The following is a 22677-nucleotide window of genomic DNA, read 5'->3' on the forward strand; positions in this document are numbered from 1 at the left end:
GTTTAGGGAGGTGATGATGACAACCAGAATCTTTGTTTCCCTTGATCCCATTTGTTTATCCCAGGATTTTTCGTTGCTGGTTAATTATTTACCTCAGAAATTACAGAAAATGGGAGTTAAAGACTGTTCTTCTCTCTTGTGTGGTGCTGTCAGACAGGATTTCTTCAAGGCTCTGTGCCCATTCTCAGCCCTGAACCTGATCCGTGTGGTGGTGCCTGTTCACAGGTTGTGCTGTGCTGTGGAAAGGGGATTTGAGCTCCACTCTTGATATTTCTCTATGAGATAACAGAGGAATTAATTGTTTTGGGGACTCCTCTTGTGTCCCAGTATAAGAGAAACTGTATATAACCTTTTGTATTTAACAACCCTGCTTTCATTCAAATGATTTTTCATGTAGTCTTTGATTATGAAATGGAGGATTGCTCTTTTATTTCGTTATGTGAAAGGATCTTCTATTCTTACCTGCAACAACATTAGTGTTTATTTGTTCTTTCGAAGAAATTGTCATGCAAAAGTATTCTGCAGATTAAAAAGGGATATAATTCAAATTCTGCGCAAACCTTGTAGAAATAGTTCAGAAGGGCAAATGTTAGCTTCCTTTTGCTTTAAATTAAAAAAAAAGAAACATTTGATTGCAAAATACTGGGAGGAAGTTTTGTGAATTCCATTGAGACATACAGCTCAGCTGGGTTGCTTTTAAGTACAGCAATTTTAACCAAACATAAAGCTAATATTAGCACTCAGCACCATTGCCATGGTATGAAAAGAGAGAAGAGACAAATTTCAGCTCTGTAGGTGTTAAAAGAGGAGTGCTTGGGAGAGAAATGTGCTCATTTCTGTGGGCTGAAGAGGAATTGCTGGTCTACAGTGCTTTCTCAAGAGGTTTTTATCTCTCAGGTACTTGTGGGGACTGTCTCCAGCAGATATTTGGGTTGTGCTGCAGTTCAGGATGCTGCTGATAATGCAGAATATGGCTGGACTGTGCAAGTGAGCTTCCCCCTTTTTGTGTGCCTGGGCAAAACACACAGCAATGCTTCCCACAGCATTTTAAAACTCTGGGGGAAACTCTGCTCAAAATGCAGATGCCTTGAGGTTTTGTGATGTAGATCTACCAGGTGGATATGAAAATTATTCTAACTCGCTTCCTTTTTAAAGACTCTTATTAGTAATGTTAATAATAATCTGAAGGCAATTTTTAAATGCTTGAAGTTCTTTTTTTCTCTTCTTCTCCCTACTTCTCTATTCACTAATTTGTAGTGTTACATGAATATGATGGAGAATGTAAATCCAGCCTCTAATCCTGGCAACACTGTACCCTGCTTTTAAGAAGTCTTAATAATGTTTGAAGCAGCTTTCTAGGGTGTTAAGAAAACAAAATTGATGAGCAGGATGCCTTGACTCTTGCAAATAGCTCTGTATTTGGTATAAAAAGGAGTTATTATATTTCTACTGAGAGAGAGAGATGTTTCCCCCTTCAGAAAATCGTTGAACTGCTCTCTGGGGAAGTAACTTGGTATTTGGGTCTCTTAAATGTTCTCTTAAGTTTCCCACTTTACATTTGTACAAGGCAGCCCAGAAGCCCTGATGTCCAGAGCAGACTCTCAGAAGAAAAGCAGAAAACCTGTTGAGCTTTGCCCAGGTTTTAGGAGATGCTTGTTGAAAGCAGAAGTGTTTTGTGAGGATGTTTGTTTTGGCAAACAAGGATTTCTTTGGGAAAATACACAGCAAGCTGTCTATGGAAAATGTATATTATAACTGGCAGGGGTGAACAATTTCATGGATGTCTTCTAGCTGTCCTTTGCTACTGTTCTTTGTTTTGTTCTGTCATTACAAAGCTGTGTTGGATAACTGCAAATTAAGGAGTTACCCCTCATCTTAAGAGCTGTGCTCAGTCTTCCTTTTTGGGAGGAACTTTTCTTGAATTGCTTCATACTTTACACATACTAAGTATGTGTGTCCAAGTGATGTACAGCAGTTTATTCCAGAGCTGTCGTGGGTCTGTCACATCTTTGAGCCCTGAACAGCTGCTGCCCTTCCAGAGCACAGAAAAGGCAGAAAAGGTCACTTTGTGCTGGAGAAAATGCAGTACAAAGTAGTTTACCTGTGCCTTTCCTGGACTGTGTGTAATTGTGTGTGGTTTCCTCGTTATCCCATTTGGGAGCCCTTTGTTCTGGTTGCTTGTGAGGTTAATTACAGTGCACTCCACAGACCACACAAGCTGTTTGTTAAAGTTTTTCTGCTATATTATTGTGTCAGCACAGGAACACCAGCATGTTTTTCTCCTCACTGCAGTCCTGGCCTGATTTCTTTGTTCAGTATGGAACAAAGTGAATTCTGTGTCTGAAGGATTTACATCCTTATTGTGGATTTTGTCTAAAGGGCCCTGTTCTGAGGGGATTTGCATAGAGAACTCTGTAGTCATGATGGCTGCTGCAAGTCACCTTCCCCCAAAAGAAACACTTCTGTAAGCCTTTTGGCCAATTCCTTTTGAGTTTTCAAAAGATTTTCAGGTTTTATACCTCTGAATTTACAACATTAGGTTTCCAGTTAAAATAGAGGCTGTAAGGTGGCTTCAGTTTTATTCTGAAAACTCCAAAGAGTCACAGAAGACAGGTAGGTTATGAAATTCTTAGCCAGAGGGGAAAAATGTAAGGAATACACTCCCAGTTTAATTTGGTTACTTACCCACAAAACAGCTGGAGTTCATTTCTCCTTGTCCTGCTGCTTGAGAAATAATTTGTCTCTTTAAATCTTCCAGTTCAGAAAAATTCACTTTCAAAACAAAAGCCAGTTTGTGTGCAGCCACTGAAGAGCCTGCAGTTACAATCTGTCTTGATGCCTTTTGTGGGGCCCAGTTGCCTGTCATTGAACAAATTATTGTGATTTTTGGTTCCTTTTTTGTCTCCACATAACTGCCAGTGGTATTGTGAGCCTTCAAAGCGAGCTGTTAGTTTGGCTTTTTATGACAGGATGGAGTCTGCTCCAGGGCTAGGGAGGTCTTTTCTTCCTTGCAAGATTTGTTGTATTATTATGACACACTTTAAATTTTTACCTTAAATATTTATAGCCTATCTAGATGTGTGTACACAATCTGAAGGACGCAGGAGGAAGGCAGGTGAGAGGAGTACACAGCGTTTTCAGACACGTAGCTCAGCCTGCTCAGGTTCTGCATATCTGGAGTTTTTTTCAATGTTCTCCCCCTTTTTTTGGCTTCTCTACTGGTGAATATTTAGCAAATGCTTCCTTACTTTTCTGTTTCTTCCCTTTTTCTTCTGTGGCACAAGGAAGAAAGTGTTCAGGAGCTGGATGGAACACATGAATATGACAAAATCACTTGTCACCTCTGTCAGCCTGCAGTGGGTTTTGGCCTCCTGGTCACAGACCAGGCATGAGTTATTCATGAGCCAAAGAATTCTTTCAGACTCTCTGCATTTCTACTGACTGCTAATTCCATAAGTTTCAGAACAGGAATGCCTGGCTAAGGAGGCAGGACACAAGGGTTGAATTGCAAATTCTGCCTGCATGTGAAGATAACGATATCTATCTGAGCAGTGAAGCATGTTCCTGTGATCTCGGTGTTTGAGCTCTTTCTGGGGGCTCAGATGGAGTTAGATAATTACAATAAACCTTTAGAAACCATTAGCTTTTCGAGGAGTTTCAGGTGAAAAATATTGAAAATCGGTTTGGGTTTTTTCCCTACTGGTAAAAGCGTAGTTCAGGTCATCATTAAATTTGAAGGATCCATGAAGCCAGGTGCTTCTTCCTTCATGTGGAGCTCATTTTGGATCTTCTTCATCCCACAAGGGATGGAGATTTCTGTGTGTATCTCCACAAATGGAGCTCTTGGGTGTGTATGTTTGTATTGGTCCAGGGATAAATTCAGTCATCTTCATGCCAGTGTTTCTCACTGAATTATTGGCAAAAGAACAGATCGCTGTGGACTGGTTTTATCTTGTTGGGGCTCAGCCTGTCAGGAATTCATCATCTTTATTAAACCAAAAATGCTGGGAAGAGCAAAATGAAAGATAAGGCTGTTTGCCTTAAAAGTGGTGTAGTCCCATGGGGGAATAAAGATGATATTGCACTGTCAGCTTAAAACAGTGCAGTCATTAAAAAAATGTTTAAACTCATTTACTCATGATTCATTCTAGGGCAACCTGCTGTTAAATGTGGGCAATTGAGTTGGGATGATTTCATGGGATGCTGTATTTGCTTTCCAATAAATTCAAGCAAGGATAAGCTATTAATTCAAACCCAGAAATAGAAAATGTACAAATTCATATTGAGTCTTTTTAATGGGAATTTTTATCAAGCTTTCAGGCATTAGGCAGAGGAGGGAAGCCTGTACAGATATATTGTGTAAGACAATTGTTTTTCATGGTAGATTTTCATGGTCTGCCAAGGTGTGCTTAAAGCTTTTTGTTCTGTGCCAGCAAATACAAAGAGAGAACTGTGAATTTATACAGAAGGATGAAATTTTGTTGCCATTACTATGAACGTGGTCTCATTGACTTAACAAATTGAGTAGGAAAGGCCTGTTTCTAATAATGGCCTCTCATCTCTTGCAATAAACTTTGTAAGATTAACTTTTTTCTTTTTAAATTACTGGAAAGCAGACTGTCTTGATTGCTAATGAAATGCAATACCATGCTGCCTTGTTCTTATTCAAGCTGTACCCTCCAGGAGTCAGAACAACTATAACCTGAGACCAGGCTTTAAATTTCATTTAAAACTCTATTGGGAAGAATTATATTGATGTAAAAGAAGACATTTCTGCAAAATTGTAGGCTGTTACCAGTTAAATTAATTGTGAGTGGAGAACAGCAGTTTAAAGAATACGTCTTTTTTCTTTAAATGGACTTTAAATATATCTGTAGTTCTATTTCAAAACTACCTGTAGTGTAGTGAGGAATCACAGTCTAGTGAGGAATAAAATCCCTGCAGAGAGATTTGTGAGAATCTGCAGCAAATGAAGACCATCTGCATCACAATATTCTTATTTTCTCCTGAGAGGTCTCTCCCAGGAAAACCTGCACTTTGTCATGTTGGTTGTCACTGGAACACACATGGCAGTAGATTCATCTTTATTAAGAACAAAATGCCTCCCCAAAATCGAGTTTGAGTATCTCTGAAGGCAGAGTGGAGTTGTTTGGTTATACTGGGGGAGGGAGAAGGATTTGAGGTTTCCACAACTCCCAACTGAAGGGGAGCTGTGGCTGAAGGACTCTCAGGCTGCACTGGACGAGTTCCAGAGGAATGTTTGAAGCAGGACCAGATCTTTCAGCTGTTTTCTCTTTCCAGTCAAGACAAACAAGCACTAACCTCACCCAGGTGCCCTCAGATCTCACGTATCTCCTCTCAGGAGTTATCTAAATTATGCTGTGTTGAGAATTTCGAGGTGTTTCTTATAATGTATTTCAGAGGGGACATGTGGGGGAAGAGGAGAAAATTAATTCCTTCCGCACTTGCATTTAAATCTTTAGCCTAAAACACTGTGTAAAAAAATTAAAAGCATAGATTCAAAAAATCAATTTACATTTTTTTCTTTAAATCTGTAGTTTAAAAAATATTTTCAAAACTCCAGTTACTCTGCTTGGTGAAATTTGTACCTTACACTATTTGCCATAATTTTTAAAACTGGGAATATCAGATACTGGGACAGTCATTGGAACTTCTGAAAGTCTGTCTTCCCCCTTGAATTTGGACTGAAGAGTTACTTTATCACTCTTTTCTCTCAAAATCTGGTTTTATCCAGCTAATTTACAGTTTTTCCCTGGGCTTTCAGCTCTGACAGATGTCTCTAAATACAATTGAGATCTAAGTGGGTATCCAAAACATTTGGTGGAGAGAGCTGAAATATCTGTATCAATCTGGTTTCTGTTTTTTGTTTCTTCTCGTGTAAAATAATTTGTCATCTACCCACAAGCTTTTTCCAAATACTAAAAAAATAAAAAGCCCAACTTTAAGCAAAGTCAACTTGCTGTAAAGTATTTAAACATCTGCTGTGATTGTAAGATTGTAGGTCATAAAATATTTGCTCATCTGCTAAAAAAGTTGTGTCCATATTTTCAAATCTTAAGAGTTAGGAGGAGTTTGAATTAAGAAATTCTATTAATTTTATGACGTTTGTCTGTAAATTGCCTTTCTGGTTGGTCTAAGTAAGCAATGTAACAATGGTGCCTTAACAAGACTTGGGAATTTTATGTTTTCTGTGAGATTTTCCATATTTTCTTGTGCTATGGTTGTGCAAATGAAAAACTTCTGGTGTGTTTACATATCCATTTGTTTGGGGTTTCACATCTCGAGGGGCTGCCACTGTTGACACACTGGGTGATAGGTGGTGGATGTGACTTTCTTATTTGAAAACTCATCTTTGTACAGTAATTTGTAGTGTCTTACACACTGTACAGACTCTTTTGTGCTGCTGTGCCAAACCCCAGGGTTAATGCTGGTACCAAATTCATGTTTGGAGTGATCTTGCAAATGGGAAGCATTATTTAAATTTTAGAGAAGTGTTAACAGACAAAGGAGGGGTTGGTTTATTTTCTTTGACTTCCTGGAAGCTTAATGGTCTAACCCATCCCAGTGAGCCGGTGTTAGCAAAGTGCAGGTGAGTGGTTTCCTGTATAACAGAGCTTCTTACACTGAATACTGTCAGCATCACAAATAGCAAACAGCTCCAAATGATGCCACAATTTAGTAGCACACTGTGTGCCATGCAGAGGCTGCTGCTTGATTCATTTCCTGGGCTTGCCATGCTGTCTTGAGAGAGCTCAGCCTCACTTCAAGGGCCTTTGCAATGTAGTTTGTTGAGGGTAGAAATCCATATTTAAAAGGAGACAGTGAGAGGGACAAAGTAACCCTGCAGTTCCAGCAGCAAGGATTTAACAGTGGAGAACATTGTGCTTGCAATAAAGAGCCAGCTCACCTGCACTGAGTGCTGAAGGACTAAATATAAAAGCAGAGCAGTTTCAGAAATAAATAGTTGTGCTCCAAACAAGTTTTAATGCAAGTGGTCTAATTGGTGTGCTCCTGCTTTCAGGCCATGAATATATTGGTTCCCTTCATGTTTAAATATGCAGTGGACAGTCTCAACGAGGTGTCTGGGAACGTGCTCAACCTCGGCGACGCGCCAAGCACCGCGGCCACCCTGGCCACCGCTGTCCTCGTGGGCTGTGAGTCACTCCCAAATGGGGGTGGGGGTTCAGGGTGTGCAGGGAGGGAGGGGCTCAGCAGGGCTCCTGCTCTGCTGAGCATCCCAAAATCACAGAGTGGTTTGGGCTGGAAGGGACTTTAAAGGTCACCCACGGGCAGGGACAGCTCCCACTGTCCCAGGGGGGATCCCTGTCCAGCCTGGCCTTGGGCACTGCCAGGGATCCAGGGGCAGCCACAGCTGCTCTGGGCACCCTGTGCCAGGGCCTGCCCACCCTGCCAGGGAACAATTCCTGCCCAATCTCCCATCCAGCCCTGCCCTCTGGCAGTGGGAGCCATTCCCTGTGTCCTGTCCCTCCAGCCCTTGTCCACAGTCCCTCTGCAGCTCTCCTGGAGCCCCTTTAGGCCCTGAAGGGGGTCTGGGGTTTCTCTGGAGCCTCCCTTTCTCCATGTGAACATCCCTGGAGTGTTCCCCGGCCCTGCTGTGTCCCCTCCTGGCCCTGCCATGTCCCCCTCCCGGCCCTGCCGTGTCCCCCTCCCGGCCCTGCCGTGTCCCCCTCCCGGCCCTGCCGTGTCCCCCTCCCGGCCCTGCCGTGTCCCCCTCCCGGCCCTGCCGTGTCCCCCTCCCGGCCCTGCCGTGTCCCCCTCCCGGCCCTGCCGTGTCCCCCTCCCGGCCCTGCCGTGTCCCCCTCCCGGCCCTGCCGTGTCCCCCTCCCGGCCCTGCCGTGTCCCCCTCCCGGCCCTGCCGTGTCCCCCTCCCGGCCCTGCCGTGTCCCCCTCCCGGCCCTGCCGTGTCCCCCTCCCGGCCCTGCCGTGTCCCCCCCAGCTCTGCCAGAGCCCCAGAGCAGAGGGGCTCTGGCCCTCAGAGTGCTCTATTTCATAGTTACTCTGTGTTGATGTCTGTTCCCAATGTTCTCTGACCTTGCTTCTGGTATTCCAATTAAAAAAGGAAATAATGCTCATAGAAATTATTCTTGATTATAAATCCTGCCCTTTCTTATAACCAGCTGCAAAAGAAACTGATTTAAATGCGTGCACAATGGTTTATAAATGAAAAATTGCATAAAGCTTGGGCCAATTAAGTATAAATTACCTTTGAACTAAAATTGTTGAAAATATATAAAGAATGAGTCTAGTGTAATTTCATGCATGAAGGGAAGTTGAAAATATAATTATTTTCATTTTGTAAACTTTTTCATCCCTTTTTAGATGGTATCTCAAGAGCTGGGGCAGCGTTATTTAATGAAGCGAGAAATGCAGTATTTGGGAAGGTAGCTCAAAATTCAATCAGGAGGATTGCCAAGAATGTTTTCCTGCACCTTCACAACCTGGATCTGGCCTTCCATCTGAGCAGGCAAACAGGAGCACTGTCAAAAACCATCGACAGAGGCACCAGGGGCATCAGCTTTGTTCTCAGTGCTTTGGTGTTCAACCTGGGACCCACAATGTTTGAAGTGGCTCTGGTCAGTGGAATCCTGGTAAGTGTGGTTTAGTCATCATTGGAATTGTCTCATTTAGGAATGATGCTCTTACCAAAGTCTACTGAGTATTAATAATAATAATTGAATTTACAAGGTGGTAGCAACTCCTGTAAAAGAGAACAATCCATAGTTTTCAAATATCAGTTGCTTTAAATAAGCTTATTTGAAATTATTTTTACATTTAAAGCTTCTCTTCAGCCAGTTGCTTTTATGTGGACAGTTTTTAATGTTTTTCTTCAGAATTGTTGGAAAAATGAAATTAGAAAAGGGAACTGTGCACACAAGTGTCAAATATACCCAGGTGAACAGTGAGGAAACAGAATAAAAATGTTGTGGTTTAGTGTATTCAGGATAGGGGAGGGAGTGATTATTGGCTCTTTCCTGAATACTGATCTGGACTTATCCAGAACTTAAAAGTGAAAATTAGCTATTGGAAAATAGGCTTCTCCTGGCAGGTTTTAAGCTTAATACCCTAAAATTTAAACTTCTATAAAATGAATTACACTTTCTGTCTTTGAAGTCAGGATCTTTGGGTATTATTTGGGTGCAGAAATCTCAATCTTGATAATGTATCTCAGACTAAATTGAAAACAAAATCTTGTTCTGTGTACTGCCCTTTTCAGAAGGACTTAATCAAGTTTGAATGGAACAGTGAAATGCCTGTTGAGGTTGGGTTACATTTTCTAACCCGTGGAAGTTGCAGACCAGGCTGGCTGTCAGCCAACTCTCCTTAGGGCTTTTCTCTCCTGATGTGCCTTGAAGTACAGAAAATGCTTCCTAAGTTGTTTTTCAAGGCCATTTATTTCTTCTTCTACAGTCTCCAGCTTTCTTCCAAAATCCACTGAAAAAGCATGGAAACAAATACTTACTCGTGAAAACAGCACAAGCATCAGCAGCATTTATGTTTTATAATGTGAAAAATAACTTTGCAGTGTTAGATACACCAGTTCTTGGTCATTGCCTCCAATCTTTTCATCTAAATCCTTCTTGCTGCTTTTCTTTTGAGTTTAAGCCTTTATTTTGCCTTAAGCTGTTCAGAGGAGGGATTGTGTTGGGAGGGACCATCATTTCTTGTCTTAAAATTAGGATAGCTTAGCTGGAGACAACAGTGAAGTTTTGAAAATGATGATGATTCTTTTTTTTTGATTTTAAATCTTCCAGTATTACAAATGTGGTGCTGAGTTTGCTTTGGTGACCCTGGGGACGCTGGGAGCCTACGCAGCGTTCACGATAGGAGTCACACAGTGGAGGTAAGGCAGGCCCTGCCCTCGCTTTCCTCAGGCTGCTCTGCTGCCTCAGCCCGAGCTTGTGATGATGCCTTGGGGTGGCTCCCTAGCTCAGAGGCTGGACAAGATCAAGAGAATAAAGTGGGTATTTATTAAAGGCCTTCACTTGGGCAGTCAAAAGCCTCCAGGGCTACACCCAGGATGGATGGTGGTCATGACATTTCAGACAATTAAAAGTTTGGTCCATTTACATATCAGGGGTTAATCCTCCAATTACAGCTTCAGGCAATGAAGTCACATTCCCCCAGTTTGCCCCCACAATTCACTTTTGTTGATACTTTTTGGGGCCTGAGGCAGAGGGGGTCCTTGGATTTCAGGCCTAGAGGAACCGTCCTGTCCAACCAAAATGTGAAGAGAGTTAACCAACACTCAGAATGGAGTTCAGAGTTATACACTAAAGCAGTGCAGGATCTGAAAAATATAAAAGCTAAAATCTAAGGCATCAGTGACTGGGTCAAACCTTCCTTTCCCAGGACTAAGTTTCGGATAGAAATGAACAAAGCTGACAACGACGCCGGTAACGCTGCCATTGACTCGCTCCTGAATTATGAGACTGTGAAGGTAAGGCCAGCCTTTACTACCAGGCTCTTTGTCTTGTTTCTGTCAGCCTTAGGGAAGTGAGTCATAAGATTCATCTTTAAAGGGCTGCATATTTGGAGCAGTAGAGTATTTTTAAGCATTATTCATTTGAAGAGTAGTGCGTGGCATTGACAGAATAGCAGGAAGGTTGTTAGTGGGGGCTGGAAAAAATCTCTTTGTTAATAAAGAGTGAGAAGTTTCTTACATGGCTGAATCACCTTGACCAGCAATTTCTGCAAAGAGTAAACTTAGTCTTGAAGAGGAGGTTTAGGTTGGATATTGGGGAAAGGTTCTTCCTCCAGAGGGTGGTGGGGCACTGAACAGACTCCCAGGGAGTGGGCACAGCCCTGAGGCTGCCAGAGCTCCAGGAATGTTTAGACAGCACTGCCAGGCACAGGGTGAGATTGTTGGGGTGTCCTGGGCAGGAGCTGGACTGGATGATCCTTGTGGGTCCCTTCCAACTCAGGAGATTCTGTGATTCTTTCCTTCAGTTGTTAGAGCTGTTGGAGAGGAGTTGTGTGTGTGTGTCAGTGCACTCAGTCTGTTCATACTAAATTTCACAGCCACTTAAACAGCCCAACAGGTTTGTCACTGTCACATTTACCATTTTTGTTTATATTGCAGTATTTCAATAATGAAAAATACGAAGCCCAACGGTATGATGAGTTCCTGAAGATCTATGAAAATGCCTCTCTGAAGACTACCTCTACTTTAGCTCTCCTCAACTTTGGCCAGAGCGCTATTTTCAGTGTGGGTTTAACAGCCATCATGGTGCTGGCCAGCCAGGGCATTGTTGCAGGTAACTCACCTGTCTGTAAGCCTGAAATGAGCCTCCTTTACCTCAGTTCATCCATAGCAGAGGTGTTAGTTTTAATTAACTGAGGAATGATGTGAGAGTTCATTTTGGTTGAGAGTTTTTTGCTTAAGTTTTGTCTCTGTTTCTGCTTCTTGGAGTATTATTAATTCCATTATATCTCTTTCTCAGTGACTCTCAATCATACTATGATTTTACCAAAAACATTATAAAAGTTTAGCAGTTAAAGAAAGATCCCAAGAAAATGTCACTTCAGGAAGTTTTTCTTGAAGGTTTTTAAAAGACACTTTTATAGATAAAAATATTTCTGTGGACATTCTACAAAGATCCTTTCTTTTTGCCCTTCTCCCTTCCCATGTTGGCAAGACTCAGTGTATATAGACCCCTGTGCTTTGTCTCCAGTAGTTTTGTTACCAATAATTCACTTTCCTTACATTAATAAGGGCACATTATTAAAAGAATTGCTTCCATCTCTTCTATACTTGTCTAATTTACTACATAAAGTAAAGCCTGCTTGATTAGGAAGACACAGTGCAAGCTTCAAATACAGAATTGGGATAGCTCTGCTAAAGCAAGGTGGGTTTAGAGTAAAAATAATGATGCTTTAAAGACTGTTAACATCCAGAAGTGTTTGAAGGGCAGACCTTTATACCATGTGCTCTCTTGCATCTGCTTTGCCCTTTTTAAAGATGCCAGGGCAGGGAAGGGTTACTCTGAACAGATCAGTCAGTAGGTGCAGTTTATGGCTGTTCGTAGGAAGGTTTAGAATAGCTTGAAGCAGGATGTATAAATATGGCTTTAAATCATCTTTCTGGGCCTATTTCAGCTGAACTGACCTGCCACTTACCTTTAGCTGCTGCGACACCCTGAGTTTTCCCTTGATCAGCCTGTTTGATACTGAGCTGCCCAGAGGTTCTCAGTGTGCTTTAGCAGCTCTGTGGTACACAGAGTATGAAAGCTCTCTCTTGATCATGACAAATTCTATCATTTGGATTTGTCTGTAATTGTACTTAAGATTGTCTTTCCTGATTTGTGCTTCCATATATTATTTCCTCCCCCTTTAACTTTCTTAGGCCTCTCTGTGGATTTTACAATCTGTTGTTGTATATGGTGCTTGCTTTATTTGCCAGTGCTATTACATCTTTTTAAAATCCACACAAACGTTACCATCAGGCACCTCTGTATAAAATCTGGGAATGGGTTCTGGGGTTTTGTTTGCTATTTAAACATCTGGGTTTAGAAATAGGATAAAAGAAATTACGTTTGATGGATTTGATTCTTTCCTTTGGTGCATCCTAAAAGGAAAAATCCTTCAAGTCTCTTTATTCTCTCACCCTCTTTTGTCTTAAGGCAGCCTTTCTGTTGGAGATCTGGTGATGGTGAATGGATTGCTGTTCCAGCTTTCTCTGCCCCTGAACTTCCTGGGAACAGTGTACAGAGAGACAAGACAAGCACTGATAGATATGAATACCTTGTTTACACTTCTCAGTGTAGATACCAAAATTAAAGTAAGTAGTAGCTTATTTTCCTAAAGTCATTTCCTAAAGGGCATTTAACAGGGCTGTTTGTGGCAATGCCATCGTTTCACCATGTTCTGATCTTGCAGGTTTAATTTCCATTCATGAAAGAGTTGTTGTGTGTGAGATTGCTGCCTCCTTTTAAGTGCAGTCACTGCAATAGCAGTTGATTTTTTTTTTTTCTTGTAGAGAAGCAAAAAATGCTTAATGGAAGCTGTGTTTATATTGAGATTTTTTATTTAAGTATTCATGCCTCGTGCTTAAATTTTTATTGGTAATTAATGATGCAGAATATATTGCAAAAGAAGTTATGAGGCAGAGTGTTTACAGCAGGAATTTTTACCTCCTTTGGGGAAAAGGAGGAGCAAACCAATGTCACTTGTGCAGCAAATTATGGTTATTTTCCACATATCTGAGCTGGAGTGTCTGCTTGCCTTTTTTCTGAGGTGGGAAAGGGACTGTTGAGCTTGTTCAAGTGCTGGAGATAATTTCAGGGCAGCAGATAAAGTGGAACTCTTCTTTTCATAGGACAAAGAGCTGGCTCCACCCCTGCAGATCACCCCCCAGACTGCTTCCATTGCCTTTGACAATGTGCACTTTGAATACCTGGAGGGGCAGAAAGTCCTTGCTGGAGCGTCCTTTGAAGTCCCTGCAGGGAAGAAAGTGGCCATTGTAGGAGGTAGTGGGTCAGGGTGGGTAAATGGACTAAATATGCCAATCAATGCAGAATTTAGTTTCTCAAATGTTGCGCTGCTTTTGTTTGCTTTTTATTAATTTTGTTTGTACATCAGTTCCGATTGGAGATTGTAAATGGCAAACCAGGATGTAACATTAACTTCAGTTCTTTTCAATTCCAGGAAAAGCACCATTGTGAGGTTATTATTTCGTTTCTATGAACCTCAGAAAGGAAATATTTATGTTGCTGGACAGAATATCCAAGATGTCAGTTTGGAAAGTCTGAGGAAGGCAATAGGAGTTGTACCTCAGGTATTCCACGTTTCCTTCTCCCCAGACAGTCCATTGTAACAGTAATTCTGGTCTATTGTGACAGTAATTCCCAGTACTTGGCACTGGTTCAGTGAAGGCCAGTCCTAATGCAGTGGTGTTTCATGGTGACTTTCAAAGAAACTAGACTTTTTCCCCCCCAGGAAATATTATGTTTTTATATGCATCATCATATAGATCCAATTTCTGAAATGTGTTTAAACCTCCCCATGAGAAACTGCCTCCAGCTTTAAGTGATTTAGCTTTATAGTTGATTACCACCCGTAATGAGTTAGCAAAGTGATGCAAGTATGCATGACATACATATTTAGGACACAAAATATATTAGTCCCTTTTTTGGGAAAAGAAATCTCCCCAAACACTTCTACCTTCAGGCTTCGTAAAGAAAAACACAAACCATTCTATATTGATGTTCTCCACGGGCTGGGGGCAGTTTGGAAGCTGCTGTTCATGGTTTCTTATCAGCCATGTGCTTCCCACACGTGCAGGATGCTGTTCTGTTCCACAACACCATCTACTACAACCTGCAGTACGGGAACACGGGCGCCTCGGCGGAGGCGGTGCACGCGGCGGCGCGCCTGGCCGGCATCCACGACGCCATCCTCAGGATGCCCAACGGCTACAACACCCAGGTCGGGGAGAGAGGCCTCAAGCTCTCAGGTGGGCTCCCAGCTGCTTTGTCTCCCCTCTGCTGCCTTGGAGTTTTGTGCAGAGTGTAGTACTCAGGTGTGCTTTTATCTTATTTAGCTTATAACATCTCAGGGTTATTGTTTCCCTGAGATTCTCCTTGGGGTTGCTGTTTCCCAGGGTAATAAGGGTTCCCTCAAGGTTGCTGTTCCCTGGGAGTTTCCTCTGGGTTGCTGTTCCCCGAGGTAATCAGGTTTTCAGTCTTCTCTTCGCCCTGGGTGTTTCACACTGAAGCCAGAGACGACAAGTTGAGTCCAGCAGTTCGTGTTATCAAGGCTGTTTATTCTTAATTATCTCTCAGTTCTTGTCCAGCTTTGCAAGGCGTCCCCAGCAGAGCAGGACACGCGGGGGACTGGGGCGGATCAGAGAGCCCCACACCTTATGTACAGTACCCCTGACCCAAACACTGTGCGAGACGTATTTTTTATTTACAAAATTCTACCAATACCTACTACCTATGCTAACATTCAGTTCTACTCTAAGTCAATCTCTAAAACCCAACTCAGCACAAGATGGGGGACGAGAGCAAGAACAAGGAGCACAGGGGCCACTCCCCAATTCCTCCATCTTGTCTCTTCAGCCCCATATACTAAGAATCCTAATTTCTGTATTTATATTCTATAATAAATCAGTTACTAATTTTAAATTCTTAGGATTTGTGATTCTTCCTGCATGTGAGTGTTCACTCCCATGGACAGGAATCAGAGTCAGTGTCCTCCTGGGATCTGTGTGGGTCTAACTGACCCCCCTGTACAGATCCCAGACCCTCCAGGGCGGCCAGAGGGATATCCTGGACTCCAACATCAACACAGAATCATTAAGGTGGGAGAAGATCTCCAAGATCGAGTCCAATCTTTGACTAAATCCCACCATGCCCACTAAACCACATCACCAAGTGCCACATCCACTCCTTTTTGGAACACTTCCAGGGATGGTGACTCCACCACTGCTCTGGGCAGTGTCCCAATGCATGACCCTTCAGTGAAGAAATCTTTCCTGTCATCCAACCTGAACCACCCGTGGAACAGATTGAGGTCATTTCCTCTCATCCTGTCCCTGTTCCCTAGAGGACAGTCTGATCCCCACCTGGCTGCCCCCTCCTGTCAGGAGCTGTGCAGAGCCAGAAGGTCCCACCTGAGCCTCCTTTTCTCCAGACTGAGCCTCCCCAGTTCCCTCAGCTGCTCCTCATAAGACTTCTGTTCCAGACCCTTCCCCAGCTCTGTTCCCATCTCTGGACACGCTCCAGCCCCTCAATGTCCTTGTAGAGAGGAGCCCAAAATATCTACCTGTAAAGGCTAAATATTAATATGAAGGTCTGCAGTTTAAGGCAGCTGTAGCCTGCAAGATATTCGGAGGAATGTATTTTCAGGGGATAGTGTTAGATGGGATTATAAGTGAGGCTGGAGGTGCATCTAAGTAATAATTATCTCTCTCATTATCTCTTTGGGTAGTGGACTAGAATTGGGAACTTTGTGTGCTTTGGGCCCTGCTCGTGCTGAGGGATACAGAGGTGCTGCCTGTTGCAGAGACAGCTTTGAGGGGGATTTCTTTCTCTGTAGCTGCTGCAGTCAGGAGTCCTGGTGCCTTTGAAACAGGGGATCAGAGGGTACAGCCTGTACCCAGAATGTGCATGCAGGAGAAAATGTGCATGCTGCAGAAGGGGATTATGCAGAGACCTAGAAGGGAAATAAAATATGTGAAGCACAGATCTGGGTGAGGGAATAGAAGGTGCTAAATAGGTACTGGCAGAACTGAAGAGAATCGTGCTAACAATGAGAGATTTGTCTTGTGTGCCTGTCTCCCCACACTAGTAATTGCTAGAAAGAGGATTTGACTGACAATAGGTTTGAAATGTCTTGGTGTTTATAGAAGAATAGAATAGTTTCAGTTGGAACTTTCTAAAAACCATCTAAACCAACCTCCTGCTGCAAGCAGGGGCATCTTTCACTAGACCTGGTTGCTCAAAGCCTTAACCTTATGCTGAGGTTTAGACTGGATTTTAGGAAAAATTCCTTCACCCAGAGGTTTGATCAGGCTGCTCGGGGCAGTGATGACTCCTCATGCTGGAGGGATTTAACAGCCATGTGGATGTGGCACTTGGGAACATGGGGCAGTGGTGGCTGGGGGGACAGTTGGGCTCCATGGTCCTGTGAGGCTTTTCCATCCTGCTTGATTCTGTGTCCTTTTCTGAGTCTGGAGCACTGTGTGTGGATATGCTGGAGTTTCCTTCTGACCTTGAGACTCCTGTAACGGAGCCTTTCTGAAAATGGCTTCTGCCTTTCCTCCATCCTTCAGTCTGTGCTGCCACTGGGATGGTCATAAACACCCACCTGCCAGTGCTTCCACAAAGGTGGTGTTGAGAAAGGGAAGGGAATTGTGTTCTTTTCCTGCTTTGTTTGTATTTAAAGAAGAAAGAATATGTAAAATACTCAGGAGAAAGACAGTGGAGTTCTTTGGTGCTCTTGAGTGGGCATGTGCCACTGAAAGAACAGCTTCAGTTTCTTATTTTCAACAATTAGGTGAGTACTGACAAATACCAGCAGTAGACAAGCTTCAGGAATGTGTGCAGCCAGGAGTCTCAGGCCAATGCTCTCAGAAACGGTGTCCTTGTTCAAAGGACTGGAGATATCAAATGCAAGGCTCTGAGTTCCTTCAGTGGCTCTATAACGAGCTATTGCTAATTGGAATCCATAGTTCTCTCAATAGTAGATTGGCTCCCTAAATTCTTATAAAGATATATATTGGATTCATTTCAGAATCAGTCTGTGGGGTTTTTTTAAGTTGGATGAGGCTTCTTCGTGTCTAAGGAAACACAAAGTCCTGATTTGTTCTGTTATTTTTGTGGCAGGAATAGGGTGATAAAAGCTGTGTGAATTGAAGTGGTTCTCTTTAAAATCCAGGAGTTAATGTGCACTATGGAAAAACAAGATTTTAGCTGCAATGACAGATTTGCCAATTTAAATGGTGATGTAGCATTTTGTGCAGTTCTTATTGTTCTCAAGGATTGATTCAGCAAGAATAAAGAATGAAAAACAAAATGTTTGGGTTGTTGCAAGTAGAACCCACATCAGTGTTGTCTAATAGATGTGTAAGAGGCAGAGCTGCAGCAGCCCCAAATCCCTGACTTTGTGAATGGCACAGTTGCTGTGCTGCTGCCCTGAGTGGGAATGGGAACAACATGAGGCAGATATGAGGGATCTGGGTACTGAAATATGTCTGTCAAACATGGAAATTGCCAAGCTGTGAGTTCTGAAGATGCTGTACAGGGGAGGGAGGGAGAGCACACTAAAACAGGCTGAGTAAATCATACAGTTCTAATTGCTCCTGGATTCTGCCAAAGACAGTTTAAAATGTGCACTGCAGCATTACCACCAGCCTTTTAAATGGTTTAGGAAAGCATGTTCTCTCCTGATAGGAATGGAATATTAACAAGAATATAATAGTATTAAATGGAATGTTTTGAAGTCTTGAATGAAACAAAGGAGGACAAGTGCACAAAAGTGACGTGTTTGCATCGCGTACCAAATGTTTAGCAGATTTGAAGTTCTCAAATGCACCTGTTTCCCTGTCTGTAAAAGGTGCCCTGAGTTATTCTTGAGTAGATGTTGGCTGTGAGAATAGTTTAGGAAGGAAAGCAGTCAGAAACTGGGTTATATCAGAAAGCACCAGGCTGTAGATTGCAGGCTGAAGTGGTTTTCTGTACAATATTAACCATTCTGGAGTGAAATTTGCCATTATGGAGTGCAAAGTTGGATGAATGTCAAGGAGAGACCTGAAAGACACAATGTGTGAGCAAGATGCCTGAAATCCAATAGAGCAGATGTGGACAGAGCAATGGTGAGAAAAAACTGGATTTGTGTGTGCAGAGTTATTGGATGGAACAGAGCTTAGGCCAGGTAAATGGGCTCCTACTCCCAAGTGTACAGAGTGAGTAAGTGTACACCATTGTTACTCACCTGTGTCAGACTTGCCTTGGAGCAGATACAAAATAGTTCTCTGCCCTTTTGCAAAAGGATGAGTAATCTTGAATCACTAAATTTACCAGGGAGCAGGAACTTGTGTGCTATCTTATGTAACATGTCAGACATTTGTCAGCAGTGACTATGATGTCTATGAAAAAAAGGGAAAAAACCAACAACCAACCCTCAAAAGTCATTGTCTGCTGTTGAATTTAGACTATCATAATTGTAACTTAATAATTTTCTTTTTTTTCCCTCTTTCCCCCTCATTCAGGAGGAGAAAAGCAAAGAGTTGCAATTGCTAGAGCAATGTTAAAGGAGCCACTTATTTTTCTCTATGATGAAGCCACATCATCTTTAGATTCAATTACAGAAGAGGTAAATTTGGGTAAAAAATTCTAAAATTTAAGTGATGCAATGATGTTTGATTCTGATGCTTTTCCATGTCCTTTTCCTCTCAGAATTCTGTTCTTTTCCAAGTGTTTTCTCAGTATTATTAAGAGATGCTGTGTCCAAGCTGTTGTCCTAAAGAGCAGAGCAGAGATGCTCAGTTGATCTACCTGGAGATAGTGAGGGATATCAGCTGTCTCTGGCATATTTTCTGTTTCCACTCTGGAAGTCTCATTCACCTTCACAAATTCTTCCCTTGAAGCTGGTGCAGGTGGCTGTGGAGTGTGAAGCTTGTCCCCTTCAGAAGGTGTTTAGATGCCCTCTAGCATCCATCAAAAGCCTTCTAAATAATTGGGACATAATGCAGAACAAACCCTTGTTTGTTGTGCAGTAGATGCAGGTGGGGCAGGTGTGACTGCAGTGCTGGTGTTCATTTGTGTTCATTCCTCAGCAAGGGCTGGGACGTGGATGTGGTGACACTGTGACAAGAGCTGCATCAGCCTTTCTAACAACATCTTTGCTTAAGCACCAAACTCTCAGCACCAGCAGTAATTTCCCAAACTAATGTCATCAAAAATGAGCTAAGCTACGGCTCTGTTCACTTATGCAGATTATTGAGTGAATTTATTGACCTGTAATCACTACATTACTTTCATTTTCCAGATGCAGAGAATCCAGAGGATGAACTGTACATCCATACAGCACAGCACTGAAATGTAGCGCAGCTTCCTCATGGGCCAGAAATGTCCATATCACACTCAGTTCTCAGATTTTTCCCCTCTTGTTTTGCTGTATCTGTGCAAGAGTCATAAGCAAAGCAGAAAGTTTCAGAGTAGAAATGCACTTAGAAGACAGCAAATGAAAATGAGGCTTTTCCACAAGCGTATGCCCGGGAATGGAAATGTTTTCTGACAAAAGATTTCAGGGAAATACAGTGGACACTTCACTTTCAGTAGTGAGGGCACAAATTCCTGGTCAGTGCTCCTTGCAGGGGGATGTGGTTTGGAAGGTGGCATAGAGCTCACAAAGGAGGCACTGGATAGACAGATAATTCCCAGAATTGCTCTGCCTTTGCTCCACACTGGCATAATACTGAGAGAGGTTTTTTCCTTTAACAATCATGGGAAAGCATTAATATTACAACCACGAGGAGTTCTTATTTTCAAATGCTTTTACTGCTGTTTGCTGCTTGTGTAGCATGGCTCCATGGGGAAGTTTTTCCTGAAATGAAATGACACGTCTCTTCCTTTGTCCCTTGGGATAGCTGTGTTTTTCTGTGCATACAAGCTTTATTTTTTTTAGTTTGAGGCTTTAGCAAAACCACAGATTTTTCATGTTTGAGACTCTTCTGTTTCTCCTGTACACACTCATGGCTGTTTGTTATTGGGAAGCTGTAGCAATACCAGAGGTGATTTTCAAAACTTATTTACAGTGATTTGCATATTTCCAGCAGCATTTTATTTCTCCTCATTTCACTCAGAAGCATGTAAGAGTCTGTGTGTGTTCCAATCTTGCAGAACATCCTCAAAGCCATGAGGGCCATGGTGAAGCACCGCACGTCGATTTTCATCGCGCACAGGTTGTCCACGGTGGTGGATGCAGATGAGATCATCGTGCTGGATCAGGTGAGGCCTCAGTGGTGCTGTGTGACTTCCACATCCTGTCACAGTTTGGTTTAGGGACTCTGTGTCCACTTTGGATTGTTACATTCCCACCAAGCTGCTGGAAGTTTTTTCTGTGGAAATGAACGGTGTTTGAAAATTCCAGCCCAAGCTTGGCATGTGTGACTGTCTTGTATGTTGTTATTTTTCTGCCTTAATTAATTTTTTTGCATGCTTCTGTCCAGTTTCCTAATGTGTTCCCCCAATTTATGCTTCACTCTCATTGTTCAGTGTCTGTTTTTCACATGCATCCATTTTTTCCTCTCAGTGGAAGGAGAGAGGACAGCATGTTCCGTTTCCATGCAGATAGAACTATTGCAGGATTGTTCAACCTAATTATGTTAAAAATCTGAGCACCATTCTCTGTTGTACCTGTAGAAAAGTGTGATTGTTCCCTTTCTGTAGGCTTCTTTTCTAAGGAAAAAACAACGTTTCAACATTGATTCCCTAATATCAGTCTTCAGCTGTTACCTCATGCTCATTCAAAGTCCATTTTTTTCTCTTTTATCCATATCTGGAAGATATTTAAAATAAACAAATGTCCTTATGATAACTCCATAATTATTCTTTTAACTGATAATGCTGAAAGTACAGTGCTCTAATCTGCTGATAATAGATGTTAAATTTATCTCTGCATTCATTTTTATCATTTGCTATTTATAAGCTTGTGCTCATAGGTGTCTTTAGTGACCTAAAATACACATCTAAAAGCAAATAAATTATTCTTACGCTACATTCAATGCTTTCATGGACAATTAGAACCATACCTTATGAAATAGTGATATTTGCTACACAAAACTCAGCTTTGTATGAATCTCAGGATGAAGTAGTGGAATAAATCACTTGCAGTGCACCAAGGAGTTTTTATTTGGTTTTGATCTGCTTTGTTTTTTCAGCTTTTGCTGAAAAACTCTCCTAAGGTGTATCCTTCCTACAAGTGCACATTAAAACATCTCACAAACATTTTGTAACGTGTCACAAGGCAACTGGCAGCTTTTTGTTTTCCATGCAAGTTTTCACAGCTTCCTAAGAGCGTGTTCTGTGTTGTAGTGTAACTGTTAAATGAAAAATAAAAGCACAGCCTCGAACTGCGAAGGAGCCAGGGCGCTCCCTTTGCTGAGGGATGGAATTGTGGATGAGGGAGGCAGCGCTGCCATCCCAGCAGGATTGATGTGTTGGCAGCCAGATAAATAAGGCTCAGGAGCAGGGATGAGACAGGGGGATTGTGGCTGCTTTTGCTTAGCAGTGGTAATCGTGGAATCACAATTCCAGTACCTTTGCTGAGGTAAAAATCAGAATCATTCCTGAGCAAGTAAACATTGGAGTAATGATACAGATCCTGATGCTGTGGAGCTGAGCAGAGAAGTTCCATTTTTGAGGAATGGTCAAGAGTTACTAAAAAAAACCCCATGATTCAAAACCTGGTCTCTACTCCAAATTAAACATTAAAGGATTTAAGTAAATTCTGCAGTTCTGTTGATCCAGTATATGTTTGTTCAGTTCCACTGGCACAACTACTAATAGAAGTGCCAAGACTCAAATTTTTTCCCAGCTTGTCCATCAGCAGATGTCACAAGGAGGAAGATTTAATTGTAGATCAAAACTTAGAACTGATATCAAATCCATGTGGTTGTCTGTATAATACTGTCCTTTCCCAGAAGGAAAAGCAGCTGGAGAATGAGTTAATATATTAGTTTAATTTGAAGTCAGTGAATGTGTATCTCAAAGTAAAAAATGAGTTTAGTGTTTTGAGGAGTGGTGGTACTTCTCTGGAGGGTTGGAATTCTCATGGAATTCTCCTCTCCTACTCTTCCTTTCCGTGATAATCAGTAAATCACCTCTGCTCCTGAGAACAGCCCGGAGGACTGAACTCCTCACCCTGTTTTTGTGGTGGTGATTGCAGTGACACAAGCTACAGAGCACCCATAAAAGCCCAGTTTTCACTAATTGTTTTCAGGATTTGATCTTAGATATGCTTTGCTTGTCTAGTACAAACCCCTCTCTGTCTGCTCTTCACTTTTAGCTTCATCATGTGTGTCTGTTACTGAGCAAAGACAAATACGTGTTTATTTTGGTACATTCATGTGACCTTTGCAGGAGTAGTTGAACACCTTGCTTCTCACATAGAGGTCCACATTTCTTTTCG

General features: G+C 42.2%; 1 protein-coding gene across 2 annotated transcripts in view; it reads left to right on the forward strand.

Moving 5' to 3' along the window:
* Nucleotides 1-22677, forward strand: part of ABCB7 (ATP binding cassette subfamily B member 7) — a 39781-nt gene that overhangs the window by 12374 nt on the left and 4730 nt on the right. For both annotated transcript variants that reach the window (XR_010082747.1, XM_063416520.1), the window contains exons 5-15: nt 7043-7175; nt 8362-8630; nt 9795-9883; nt 10393-10480; nt 11123-11297; nt 12663-12820; nt 13358-13521; nt 13687-13816; nt 14323-14494; nt 18755-18858; nt 20388-20495. Coding sequence is in view for 1 of the 2 variants with exons in the window: in XM_063416520.1 (XP_063272590.1) it covers nt 7043-7175; nt 8362-8630; nt 9795-9883; nt 10393-10480; nt 11123-11297; nt 12663-12820; nt 13358-13521; nt 13687-13816; nt 14323-14494; nt 18755-18858; nt 20388-20495 (1590 nt within the window). In the remaining variant the exon portion in view is untranslated. The remainder of the gene's footprint in view (nt 1-7042; nt 7176-8361; nt 8631-9794; nt 9884-10392; nt 10481-11122; nt 11298-12662; nt 12821-13357; nt 13522-13686; nt 13817-14322; nt 14495-18754; nt 18859-20387; nt 20496-22677) is intronic.

The sequence above is a fragment of the Prinia subflava genome, chromosome 20, assembly GCF_021018805.1.
Source record: "Prinia subflava isolate CZ2003 ecotype Zambia chromosome 20, Cam_Psub_1.2, whole genome shotgun sequence".
In the NCBI taxonomy this organism is placed as follows: Eukaryota; Metazoa; Chordata; class Aves; order Passeriformes; family Cisticolidae; genus Prinia; species Prinia subflava.